This window comes from Mytilus galloprovincialis, chromosome 8, assembly GCF_965363235.1.
Source record: "Mytilus galloprovincialis chromosome 8, xbMytGall1.hap1.1, whole genome shotgun sequence".
Classification (NCBI taxonomy): Eukaryota; Metazoa; Mollusca; class Bivalvia; order Mytilida; family Mytilidae; genus Mytilus; species Mytilus galloprovincialis.
This window is the reverse complement of record NC_134845.1, coordinates 41,973,099-41,987,247: the sequence shown is the minus strand read 5'-3', so window position 1 is coordinate 41,987,247 and position 14,149 is coordinate 41,973,099. Positions and strand designations below refer to the sequence as shown.

At 32.4% G+C, this 14,149-nt stretch overlaps 1 protein-coding gene and 1 long non-coding RNA gene across 2 annotated transcripts in view; one reads left to right on the top strand and one right to left on the bottom strand.

The window, feature by feature from the left end:
• LOC143041949 (uncharacterized) overlaps window positions 1–1,809 on the top strand; it is a 28,742-nt gene extending 26,933 nt beyond the window's left edge. Inside the window, exons 7-9 of the mRNA XM_076214124.1 lie at window positions 198–421; window positions 960–1,104; window positions 1,610–1,809. Coding sequence (XP_076070239.1) covers window positions 198–421; window positions 960–1,104; window positions 1,610–1,644 — 404 coding nt within the window. The 3' untranslated portion in view covers window positions 1,645–1,809. The remainder of the gene's footprint in view (window positions 1–197; window positions 422–959; window positions 1,105–1,609) is intronic.
• LOC143041959 (uncharacterized) overlaps window positions 1–14,149 on the bottom strand; it is a 189,929-nt gene that overhangs the window by 87,363 nt on the left and 88,417 nt on the right. The gene's annotated exons all lie outside the window — the stretch shown is intronic.

Sequence of the window (14,149 nt, the reverse complement as noted above, 5' to 3'; positions counted from 1 at the left end):
AGAGAAAAATAAGATTTGGATGATGTAGCAATGTTAGTTGGTTCATGTACTTGAACAAATTCAGATTTGAAACATTAGTAGTGCATACAAATCGAAATTTCCAAAATCACGGATATTCAAAACAAAGTATATTGGATTTTTTGTCTCTTAAATTACGATATACACTTATACAATAATAGCAATTTTGTACTTTTCAGGACCAATTACTGCATATCTCTGTCCTCCAGACCTGGAACAGAGGATGATAAACATATATTTATCTTTAAAGTTTGATGGGCAAGTAAAGAGTCTTCTTGTTGCATGGGACAGCTGGCAGCTTGGTATGATACTTTTCAATTTATTGACCAAAAAGAATCCACACATCAATGGCAAAGTCACTCAGGACAATCTGAACTCTACCAGAGAGAAAATGAAACAATATGTAAGCTCAATTATATTTTTATGCGAGATATTTGCATTTAATGAGTTATTTGGACATGTTTGAAAATAACTGTAAGCAGATGCTTTTTGGTTCATTCGTTTATTTAATTATTGATCGATTGATCGACTCTTACAATGATGTATACGACAAGAACATATAGGTCTAAACAATGCCCAATGCCAAAGTTGGTAATCTTTAATTTAAGTGGCTAGTTACAATTCGAATATGGCTTAGTTCGTGGGGTTTCTGAAAAATGGCGTATAACCAATAACATGAAATTCTAAGTTGTTTCCAGAAGTTGTTATAAAGCTATTAACAAGTAATGATGTTGTAGCTTGACTAAAGAATGACTTTGTTCATGGGGTTTCAGAGATTGGTCAAATCGTTAGTAACAAGAATGCAATATAAAAGTTTCACCATATCACACATAATCCTTACGATCCCTTTGTGAAATTATGTTAAATATACTTGTTTGCTATTTCAGTGGGAAAAACCCTTTTTTTGTTTTCATTAAACCAGTTTATTTATTTTAAACTAGATTAATCGCCAGTCGTTGGACAAAGTTGATAAAATACCACCATACATACTCCCAATATTGATAGGTCTTCTTGACGTGGACTATAGGAAGAGACTAACACCAGAATTAGTACTAAATGAATTGAACAAGGATGTTTCTTTGTCAGGTAAAGATTTTGTAGGACATTTGTTTATTGTTTAAATATAAACTTCCAATATTTTTGTAGTAAACTGCAAACAGATGATACAAATATATTTAAGTAAAAGTTGTTTTTTTAAAAATATTTCTATCATTTTTTATCGTTTTTATTATTCATAGCACCCAATGGATAGTCTATTAATCAAAGTCTATTACGAATATCTTCTGTACGAATGAAGTTTTCATACCGGCAAATACTCTCATAAAATTCCCTAGCACATATTTAACAAGAGTCTTTGCTAGATGGCGATCATGCAATATCTATACATCAAAGAGCCCAAATGTTTATGTATATCACACACAACAGAAAAAAAAACCGATAAAAAATACGAAAAACTGTCATATTATCACACTATGTAGGATGATGCTATTACTAAATACAGAAACTGTAAAACCGAAAACATTGCTTTACATTTGTTTTTGGTCAATGAATATCAAATGGTAATACTATCAAACATTTTGTTTCTTTTCAGAGTGTTATATGAATGGTGGCAATGTGTCATGTTAGACCGCAATATTGAAACAAACACAATTGCATGCAGGTTTTTTTCAAAGAAGACAAATTTAAAAACAATATCAAATATGTTCTTATACAGATAGATGCTCTGTTCAATGTATCCATTTATGTACATAGTTATGTATAATTATAAACTTACCGACGTTATACCTAAAAACAATCCACTATTTTCGTTTTTAAAACCTACCATTCCCGACAATATATTGAGTCAAGGTTTGCATAATAGTGAATGTATGTCTGAAACTTTTTTTAATAATTAAAAACCGACTAGGTTATTTATCTTGAGGAACTTATAAATCACATAGCATTTCCAGAACACAGAAAATAAAAAAGCCTTCAAATTGTCTCTCTTTAATGAATATCATTTTTCACAAGAAAAATGTAGATTTATTTATTTCTCGTCTTTAAAACAAGATATCTAGATGCAGTGCTTTTGAGTCAGTTATTTTAATGTGTATTCTTTTCAGTCATTTAGATTTTAAAGTAATAGAGTTCTGACTAATAAAAAATTTCAACCAAATTGTTATGTACATATCTCAGGTCAGGAATCTTAAGATTTGTTGCATCTTACATTTCTTTCTAGAAAGTTTATGGTTTTGACAGAAATTTTGTTCATTATTGTTTTTTTCACGATTTACTTTGAACTCTCTAGAACGTTGTTAAACCTAAGTTAGGTTAAAGACAAGGTTTGGCTTTCGTATTGGTTCTTTATGGGATGTAAAGAAAAGTGTTTGGTGTGACTGAAGCGCTTTTATGGATTACCAAGAGAACTCAAACCTTAATATTTGAAAGTCAGGGATGAATTATTACATAGAAGCATTAGGATCCTGAATTTATGACCAAAAAGTTCCATAAAAGAATAGTCTTAATATTACCTAAAGAGCTGAACTCATTATTTCTAAATAATTGTGAGTTCACTGTGCTTAAACGGCTGTGGGTAACTTAAGTTACCCACAGCCCAAGATGGAGCCGCCTTGCGTCGGTTCGATACTTTTCTTCTATAGAATAACAATACCACGAATGCATCAATTAAACAACTGAATTTAAAAGTTGTATTAATCGTTTGTGGAAACCCCTAAACTGGAAAGGTGATTAAATTCTACAAAATAAACGATCACAGCACGATTTTAAAAAACACTTAGGCTGTCCGTAACTTCAAAACAACTTGTCCGTAACTTTTTTCATTATACCAATAGAGATGTCCGTAACTTTCAAAGAATCGACAGACGCGGATGTAATGTTTAAACTGATGATAGAGATTGAATCGAATACATATTCACAAAACGAAGTAGATGTCTAGTATGATATAATTCATTGTATCGATGGAAGACAAAATTGGGAAAAATATGAAAAAAATCACGATAAATCCGCAAAACTCGGGTCTCATTTTGTATAACGTCGGGGTACCCGAATCGCCTAGTTCGGAGGGTTGTTTCCGATCATAGCAGATAAACTGTTGAAACATCATTGTTCGTTTTTATTTTTGAACAAGTAGACTACACAAGTATTTTTTACACATACATGTAGCATGTATACACTTACTGATTTTCTGCCAGCAACGACAAGGGTAGCGTGAATCTGGGATTTTGGAGGGGAACCCAAATTTCCCAGGCATGCAGTGGATAGACTATAAGAGACTTAAGTGCACAAACTTTTTTCCGTCTTTTTGAAAAAGCTAAAAACACTTTTCTCTCATCCCCACAAAAACAAATCCCATCAGCATTGACAGTAAAATAAAGGGGGTGTCAATCTGGACACACTGGGACGTTGCGCACGGTGATATTGCGGCACCCTGGCCAAGGTTTACAGTAAATGGGAAAACTTAAAAAAAGGACATTTTGTATAAATGAATAAACCTAGTTTTACAGCTAGCTGCATATTTCATTTGTATGCAAGTTGCATTAAATCTCATTAAACTGAATAAAACTAAAAGACACAATAGGTAAAAGTCAGTGACCGTTGTGAATAAAAGGAAAAGAGCAGTCAACATAGTGTAACAATTCGACATAGTATATAAAAATATAAATAACTACGTAGGACAACAGGGTAATTTAATAGTCTAACAACCCCTGATAACATACAAAGAGAGAAAAAAAAAACATACTAGGAAACATATTCAAAAAATCATAAAACTATAACTAACTGGTGGGATGTATAAATACCGAGCCGCGTCAAAGAGTATTCATGAAAATACACATAGAAAGAAACAGAGGTGAAGGTAAACCGCAAACATATAATTAAACTCAAAACATTAAAGAGTATGGAAAAGCCTTGGTCTGACGAGTGAAAAACGTCGATAAGACGCACATCAGTAAATAAAAGTTCAAACCATAACCAGGATGGAGTACCACAAGCCCCACATAAAACTTCTGTGGTGTAAGTATGATGCGTTAATAAAATCACATTTGGTGGTGAATGAGTAGTATAAACGGCCGCGAAGGTTACAAATATGATGTCAATTGTCTTCTAATTGTTGAAATTATAATTCTTAAAATTTTAAATCAAAAGTTACCCACATCTAAAAATAAAGTTACGGACAGTCTGCTTAGTTTCTATCAAAAAGTTACGGACATCTTATGCATTTTTTAAAGTTGACCTTGCGCTTTAGTGAACTCTATATTAACAAATTTATGGTAATTGTTAGTCATTTCTTTATTCAATAATCCTATAAATATTTACATTCTGCATGAAAAAGTCGCAAAAGGTACATTTTGTATGAATTAAATATCAACAAGTTTAGAGTCCGCCATCTTGGGCTGTGGGTAACTTAAGTTACCCACAGCCGTTTAAGCACAGTGGAGTTATCGTCAGAAATATTCCAGTTTTTAACTTCTGAAATGAATAAGGCATAATTTGAGATAACTTGTACCCTCCTTTAAAAGATTGTTTTAATCCGTATGCAAATATTTCATTCCATGTTTTTGATTTTAAAGTTTGTTTGAAGTACTATTTGTTCATTAAAGAATAATAAATGAATGCATTTCTTTTATTAGAGTGTATCCCATCATTATTGTTTTCGGTATTCAAACAAATAGTATAAAATAAACTCACCAAAAAACGAATGGACAAGAACTGTCATATTCCTGACTTGGTACAGGAATATAACACCATAGAAACAAGGATTAAGGTAGCACTCCACAGTTAGGTGTGTAGTTTCGCATTTTGGCCCCTGTGGATTTTTCAAATATGAGAGCTAGTGTGCAATAAAATTCATTTTTGGATAGCTGAGTATTAAAATAGCCTTTGTATTGGGTTTATATGAACATCAAGATTATGTAATGTATGTAATATAGGCTGTTTTCTGTATGACAGTCCGTATTTGCATGTCCCTACCATACATTGGTCTGGCAATTATTGTAATGTTTTTTTCCAACTTTTTATCGCACGAACTTTGTGATTGGATTTTACGAAAAAATTAGGCGAAAGACACCCATTTTTTATTTGATCATTAGGAAGATTTATGACAACAGTTTCTAAAAAGGTATCACTCAAAGGCATTGAAATTCTAGTTTGATCCAAATTTTGAGGGGATATGTGACATGTCCACCCCCCTTTTTGCAATATTTTATGGTAAATAAATGCAGAATGTTGCCATGGATACACATAAAAGGAATTAATTTTCACTCTTTTAACTTTTGAAAATCAAATCTATGGAATATACTGATTACATACATATGCACATGTACAACACAAACAGTTAGGTTAATGTATTAGAAATCCAGGAATAGGAGATGATAAAACATTTTGTGGCTCATTTTTAATTTTATTTTCTAACTGTGGAGTGCTACCTAAATTTTGTATTTACGCCAGACGCACGTTTCGTCTACAAAAGACTCATCAGTGACGCTCGAATCCAAATCGAGAGTTTAAAAGACCATATAAAGTGTGAAGTTGAAGATCATTGAAGACCAAATTCCTAAAAGTTTGCCAAATCCAGCTAAGGTAATATATTCCTTAGGTAGAAAATCCTTAGTATTTAAAAAATTCAAAAGTTTTGTAAACAGTTAATTTATAAATATGACCATATCAATGATTATTGATGTCAGCACATAAGTGCTGACTACTGGACTGGTGATCCCCTCGGGGAATGAAAACTCCACCGGCAGTGACATCGACCCAGTGATTGCAAACAAACTCATCATTGATACCAGAATTAAATTTTGTATTTACACCAGACGCACGTTTCTTCTACAAAAGAATCATCAATGACACTCGAACCCCAAAAAGTTAAAAAGGCCAAACAAAGTACGAATTTGAAGAGCATTGAGGACCCAAATTCCTAAAAGTTTTGCCAAATACGGCTAAGGTAATCTATCCCTGAGTAAGATATGTTGCACTTTGTAGTCTGTTTTGATACTGTGTGTTACTTGTTCACAGATTATTAATCTGACATCACAGATAAAAAATCACAGATCACGGATAATCATTCCGAGATCATAAACTAGCAATTTGAGGTCAGGAATTGTCAATTCCATATCACGGATTACTAATCCGAGATCATGAATATTTTTGTGTTATAACGCGAAACTTTGCGTTATATCGCAAATATCGTGATTTCAATTATTCATTAAATTTTGTATATATGTCCATCTGTCATTCATTTCGGATGTGATTTACAAGTAGATAAAAAAAAGAAACATACATACAAGGCCAAATCATTATGATAAATATTCATAGGAATAAAGGAATACTTGAAGTGCAATTAAACATAAATTAAGACTGATTTGTGCATCAGAAAAGTATATAAGTTAACAAGAAAATAGATAGTTTAGTATATAGTCATATTTAAATTGAAAGATCAAAAATAATGTCATACAATTGTGAAACCTCCAAGTCAAATAGACAAGATGATCTTTCTGCTTTAAAATGAATTATTATACTTCCTGTAAGAATGTCCTTCTATAGAAAAATTGTTCTATTTTTGCTTAGTTTTTTTAAAGAAATATATAGCGTTAACTGCTCTATGCGAAAATAGTATGCCTTGCTGTTGCAACAGACTATTGATTTTCATGTCAATCATTGTGCAAAGGCGGAGCTTAGTTGCTTTGACAGACAAGTGGGTTGGATTTATAAGCATGGCAATCAATAAACTATTACAATTTAACAATCAGGGGGAAATAGAAGATATATTCATTTAAATTTCTCTGACATTTTAAGAGACTTTAAATTACTGTAGTTTCTGTTAGAACGTTTTTGTTCTTTGTTTACTTCTGCTTACTGCCGTTGAAGCCAAAATTGTTTGAACACTTTAGAAGTAATTTGTTAACAGATAAATAGTAATGATCCGCTATCATTGTTTTTTTATAAGTTATTGAGTTATATGAGTAATGTTTTTATACTGCAACTTAAATTAATAAAATCGTAGCTTTTTTAATCGAAAAAAAAACCTTTTGTATCCCTTAATGGACCTCTGATTGTGGAGAAAGTGTTCCATGATGAAATTGACATTATACAAAATATAGCTATGCTTCTATATTTAGGAAATAAACACAACTAGTTGCAGTATTAATACATCTATATGCAGAGTTACATAAAGCGCATTTTTTTTACACTGAAATACACTACTGTCACTATTCAAAATAGTAAACAGTCAGTATAATAATGATATTAATGTTGTGTTTAACATTGACTATGGAAAATAGTAGCCAGGGTTTGAGACACTAGTGCACTCCCCTTCGGGTCGTGCACTATTGTCTCTCACCCTGGCTAATATTTTCGCATAGTCAATGTTAAACACAACATTATTATATAATTATTAATAAGGAAACATTTTTTTTAAATCTCAGAATATGATCAAGATTCTTTGATAGAAAGTCATTGAATTTTCATTTCAATATAATGAAGTATTTCTAAGATGCTTGGGTAGCAATTTAAATAGAGAGAACATAATTTTATTAATAAAACATCTTCATTCTATACATTTATTGCCAAAGGGTAGTTTGTTTGAATCTAACCTACTTTACACAGTTCTCAAACGAGAGCTTACTTTGGAAGTATATTTATATTCGGTTATACGTCTGGCGTACTAAATTATAATCCTGGTACCTTTGATAACTATTTACACCACTGGGTCGATGCCACTGCTGGTGGACGTTTCGTCCCCGAGGGTATCACCAGCCCAGTAGTCAACACTTCGGTGTTGACATGAATATCAATAATGTGGTCACTTTTAAAAATTTCCTGTTTACAAAACTTTGAATTTTTGAAAAACTAAGGATTTTCTTATCCCAGGCATAGATTACCTTAGCCATATTTGGCACAACTTTTTGGAATTTTGAATCCTCAATGCTCTTTTTACTTGTTTGACTTTATAAATATTTTGATATGGGCGTCACTGATGAGTCTTATGTAGACGAAACGCGCGTCTGGCGTACTAAATTATAATCCTGGTACCTTTGATAACTATATAGCTATATTAGCAGGGTTTATTTTTTTTCTTAGGTATAACCTCAATTTACTCAATTTTCTTTGTAATATATATACTAGTAGTAACAAGGATATCGTTTTTGGGGACCTTTATAGTTTGTTGTTCAGTGTGAGCCAATGCTCTGTGTTGAAGACCGTACTTTGGCCTATGATGGTTTTCTTTTACGAATAGTGACTTAGATGGAGAGTTTTCTTATTGACACTCATACCACATCTTCTTATATTATTCTGCTCATTATTAGTCAATGATATGATCTAATTATTCAAGCATTTTACTTTGCAATTACTACAAAGGTGATACATTTTAATATATACAGCCAATCTTAAATAAGAAATAAGATAAAACCAATGTTTGCGTTATTTCGCAAATGTTTGCGTTCGCAAAGGTTTGTGTTATTTCGCAAAGGTTTGCGTTGTAACACAAAAGGTTTGCGTTGTAACACAAAAGGTTTGCGTTTAACGCAAACAAAGGAAGAAAGATGAAAAAAAAATGTGTGGCGCTAATACGCTTCCGTAGGTATAACACCTAAACTCGAAACCATATTCATATTGTATGTTTATTCAATCATTTAAATATTTAAACTGTGGTGCATGCTTTAGAGCTCCAGCTAGTATATATTCTATTTTCTTTAATTCTTAAAACATTTTATTATATTAAACCTGACGTATAATAACCCTATGCAGTTCTGCGACGCATGTTTTAGAATTCCTTCATGCTTGTACAGAAATATGGATTTTAGATTCGATGTTTTCCTTACAGAAGTAGCTGCTAGACCCTAAAAGACATAATCATGATAATAGTAGGATTTTTCAATAACAATCCTCAAATTCCATTTAGCTTAAACTAGATAAACTAATGAAAATGTGTTACCGTAAACCAACTTATTTTCGCGGATACTTAATTTCGCGTTTTGTCCTTTCTAGTCCACGTCGCTGTTAGTTATTTTTGCGATTTTCTAATTAACTTGATGTAGTTAAATAAGGAAAGATACAAGTCTTAAATATTCTTTGAATTTAGTGTTTGTTAACACAGTTATTGCTGCTAGATCACAGGTATTGGCAAGTTAATTATAACCAATTATGTCAGTTTTGGTTGTTGACCCAATTTTGTCAATATGACGGAACTAAACACAACTTTCCTGTATGTGAAAGTCTTTGCTAGCATTCAAATCAGGTGAAAACCTACTTAGTTTCCTCGATAAAAACCGATGTACCAAATAAGGAATATGGCATTTGTTTTCCTTTCGTTACGTTGCTTGATGTGTTCGACAGTTTGATTCTTACACGTTTACTGGACTTTTGCGGTATTTTTCTGAATACTTCTTTGAAAATAAGTTGTTGGGAGAATTTTCAGTACAATATATATATTCATGTTTTAGACTGATTAAGTTTATAATTATAAAAGTTATCAGAATGGAAAATGTCCGTATACTCTTTCATGTTTTTGACAAATCTGTGGCTATGTATCATAGTTTTTCGTCCTGACTCACATTCGAGTTTTGTACAAAAATTAACGAAAGGTAACATCATCAATGTATTTGGTGTATGATTTCAATTGCTAGATATGGACCAAAAAAAGAACATTTGTGTAGGCATAAATATTTTGTAAAAAAAATCGGTTTCCTCTTATGCAGTTCATGTATATTCGTACTTTTTAAGATTTCGTAAGACAAAACTGACAAAATATCGTGACAAGAGTTCGATTTGTCGTAACGTGACATTATATATTATTCTTGAATTAAGACAACTGATCCTCATTCAAGTGTCTGAAAATTATCATTTTAATTTTAGATTTTATATTAACATTTACACGGTGGGTATGGTTGTCCTGCGAGAGAACGTTCTGTGCTGGTGATTCGGTCCTGACGGGTGCTGGTGACCAATGAAAAAATGTAAACAAAGACGAAAATGATGATTTTTGACGTTTTCACTCATAAAAAATGGAAGAAAACAGTTGAGATTTTTCAATTTTGTTTCTTATGGGTTCATATGTAAACCATTAAAAAGTTGACCCTCTAAACTGTTTCAGTAAGCGTAACACAAAAGTGCTAATTTTCAGAAAATCTAGAACTGAAAAAATAAAACAAAAATGCTCATAGAGTCCGCTTTCCATACCGCAATCCACACGGCAAAACTATTTTGTGAAAAAAACATTGCAATTTATTAAAATTTAGCCTTTTCTTAATTTATTCATGTCCTGATACTGTGCTGGTGGGTCCTGTCATTGTGCTGGTGGGTCATGATACGGTGCTGGTGATTTTGGATAAGAAGTTGGTCATATTTGTAACAAATGTTACAAAATCAATAAAATTGGGCAGATATTGTTGTCAATAGGATCTATGACTCCTATTTTAGCTCTTGTGCATCCATTTGGGTGTTTAATATGTGTTTTCAAATGATCGTAACTTGTAATAATTTAATTTAGAATGTAACGCATCTTCTGATTGGCTGACGTTATTTTGTTATCATCCCATAGACATAATTTAGACATGTGACCGTGACGTCATCAACGTTTTTTCGTGGTTTTTCTACGGATTGAAATGGAATTTAGAATTAAATTATAAGAAATGACTGTAATATTTTTTTCTGTCTATTCGAAATAACATAAAAAATGTGGTGCACACTGTTAAATAACCCGCTACGCGCGTTATTCAGTGTCTTAATTACATAATTACATAAAAGGGCAACATCTTTCGTCCAATATCAGATAACAATATATAGTATCTAAAATAAGAATAGTTTTATTAAGACATTAAATGCCCCTTACATTGATGCTTCAACAATGATCAAAACCCATGCCGCATAGACATGTTTGCTAGCGCTCCACATACCCCTCCCCACTTCCACCCAACCAACCCTCCTCATTTCCTCCTTCATTATTACAGTGGTGTACCAACACAACAATTTATCACATAAAATAATAACAAAAAGACACACATTATTGAACAACGAATGCTCGCAGGTACTGAAAGCTAGTTCAAAGCCGCATTTTCAACTAATAGATAAACCATGTTCTCATATACAAAAATTCCAATCGTGTCGATTAAAAAAGTCTCAAAACTTAAGTTCACATTTTAATGTTTGATGAAGCAGAACTTTAAAAGTGTGCAGTAAATCTTGTGCTCACAACAGTTATTGTCATAATTATGTATACATAAGACTTTAAGGAATTGAGAAGGTACCAAGAAATATTTTACAGTTCAATTTAATGATCATGAATGAAAGGAAATGGTACGAAAGTTTACATAGGACAAAAAGAAATTGATAGTATTTTTTTGGCGAAAGACTTAAACGCTTCTTTGCATTATATAGTACAGCTCTTTTATAAAAGCATGCAAAAAAACAAACTTTGATTGACTTGCTTGCTATATTTGCTTGGATGTTTTGAGGTCGACGGAGTTTCAATACATACTGGGATTTGTTTGGACAAATACAAACTGACAGGAATTACAGTTAATGTTTATTGTCCAAACAAATTCTAGTATATAGTAAACAGATCACTTACCTGTCGTTTACAAACATCCAAACAATCATAGCAAGCAATTTTATCAATGGTTTGCTTTGCATATATTTATAGAAGAGCTGTAAATTCTAATAAAAAAAATCTTGTTGTCGTAGATGGTTAAATCCTCAACAAAATCTCAATAACTTTGTTGGAACGAATAAAGGTTTTAAATCAAATTTTCGTGGACTTTTTAGCTTCCACCCTGACGAGGCATGTTAGCTGTTCGTATGCTGTTGCACCTGACGCACGGAAACTTTCACATTTCAATCTTCTTTTCTGAAATATTTTTCCCAGCTCATACTTGACAGGATTGTTATCCTAGTAAAAGGTGTAACCAATGAATTGAACACAAGTTAAAAATTCCACAATATTATATAATTCATTTTATGTGTCAATTTGTTCGAAAAAAGTCGAAAAGAAGAGAGTTTTTTTAATGTCATGATTATCTGTCGCTTTCTAGATCTATGCTTAGCATTTATTTCAGATGACATGGACTCCTCACCCTGGTGACCCTGCTGTCTTTCATAACTTTATACGTATACATATATTAATAGATAAACAAAAAGCTGCAACTGGTATTTTTTGTATTTAAAATGATTCGTTGTAACGAGAATATTTGTGGTGAATGGAAACTGTGAGGGTCAAAATCTTAAGTTGCTTAAAAATGTTGCTGGACCCAGTTTAGTTATCTGATCTGAATTTTCTGAAATGTGCAAGGTAGATAGACATTGGCCTTTTGATTTTTTTTGCTCGGTAAGTTTTGCCCTAATTGCTTGAACTTTTGCAATATTAAAGTCGATTTCAATTAGCGTGTAGACAAAGGGTATATCTTTGGTTATCTTGCTTGCTGAACAGAAAAGTCATTGTTAGGTTATGTAAACTACCCTACTTTAAGAGTAGACTAGTCCGACAAATGACACATCTTTCTGTCTGTAGGACCAGGCTACTTCGAAAGGAGGGTAGTATACCTTACCTAACAATGACTTCACGGTTTAGCTAACAAGCAAGCTAACCAAAGATATTACCTATGTTATTTTGTTATCCATTTGTTTGATGTGTTTTAGATTTTGATTTTGTCATTAAATTCAAGACTTTCAATAAGTTTATGTATTTTCCTCGGAGATCAGTATTTTTGTGATTTTACTTTTTAAGTGTACCAAAAAAGATACTTTTAAATATTAGCCACGAAACGTGTTTTTTAACAGACTGCCGGCATTCCAATGGGAACCCTCTTCTTGTCGACTTGTTTCTTTATTATTATGAGGCTGACTTCATACAGGAACTTCTTAGGAAGAAAGATAAGAAGTTGGCTACTTTCCGTTTTATAGATGATGTTCTTTCACTAAATAATTCAAAATTTGGTGACTTTGTTAAACGAATCTATCCAATCGAACTAGAGATAAAGGATACTACAGATACAGTTCAGTCGGCCTCATATTTTGACTTGCATCTGGAAATTGTCAATGAGGTTCGGTTAAAAACAAAACTTTACGACAAAAGAGATGAATTCAGCTTTCCTATTGTGAACTTTTCATTCCAGCAAGTAGCAACATTCCAGCAACACCTGCAGACGGGGTATATATCTCCCGATTGATACGATATTCCCGTGCTTGCATTTCCTATCATGACTTTCTTGATAGAGGATTGCTGCTCACAAGGAAGCTATTATACCAAGAGTTCCAAATGGTGAAGTTGAAATCATCCCATCGTAAATTTTACGGACGCCATCACGAGTTGGTTGACCGTTTTGGAATAACCGTTTCACAAATGATATCGGATATGTTTCTTACGTCGTAACTACAATCCCCTTTCCTTTCATGAATGTGACCTACTTTACCGGATTTGTTATCAAATAAGCAACACGACGGGTGCCACATGTGGCGCAGGATCTGCTCACCCTTCCAGAGCACCGGAGATCACCCCTAGTTTTTGGTGGAGTTCGTATTGCTTATTCTTTAGTGTTATATGTTGTGTCACGTGTACTATTGTGTGTTTGTTTGTCTTTTTTCAATTTTAGACATGGCGTTGTCAGTTTTTTTTTCGATTTATGAGTTTTTCTGTCCCTCTGGTATCTTTCGTCCCTCTTTTTTAATAATTTTGTGCCTGCTTAGATAACACCCCCTCAAAGCTTATATTTGAGTTTCAATCAAATATTTGAACAGACCATCACTATAGATCGATTCTTTATAGCTATATTGTGACAAAACACGATTATACCTTATAATAACCGTATATTGTACAATTCCTCTACAAGTCTTAAGAATTTAGATTTTCCTGAAATGTAAGTAATGTTAGTATATTCCTTTCTTTTTCTGTTTTGTCTCTGTTTTTTTCTTTTCTCTTCGTTTTCTCTTTCTTTTTCTTTTTCTATTTCTTGTTATCTCTCTTTTGTCTACTTTGTGGTTTTTTTTTCTATGTTTAAATATCAACTGATGTGTAAACTAAATATATCTATGCATGTAATGTACAATGCTACCCCATATTGCTTTACAATAAATGTTTTGTTGCGTCAGGATCAATGATTATATTTTCTTTATTTATACAGATCATTTCATTTGGCTATTT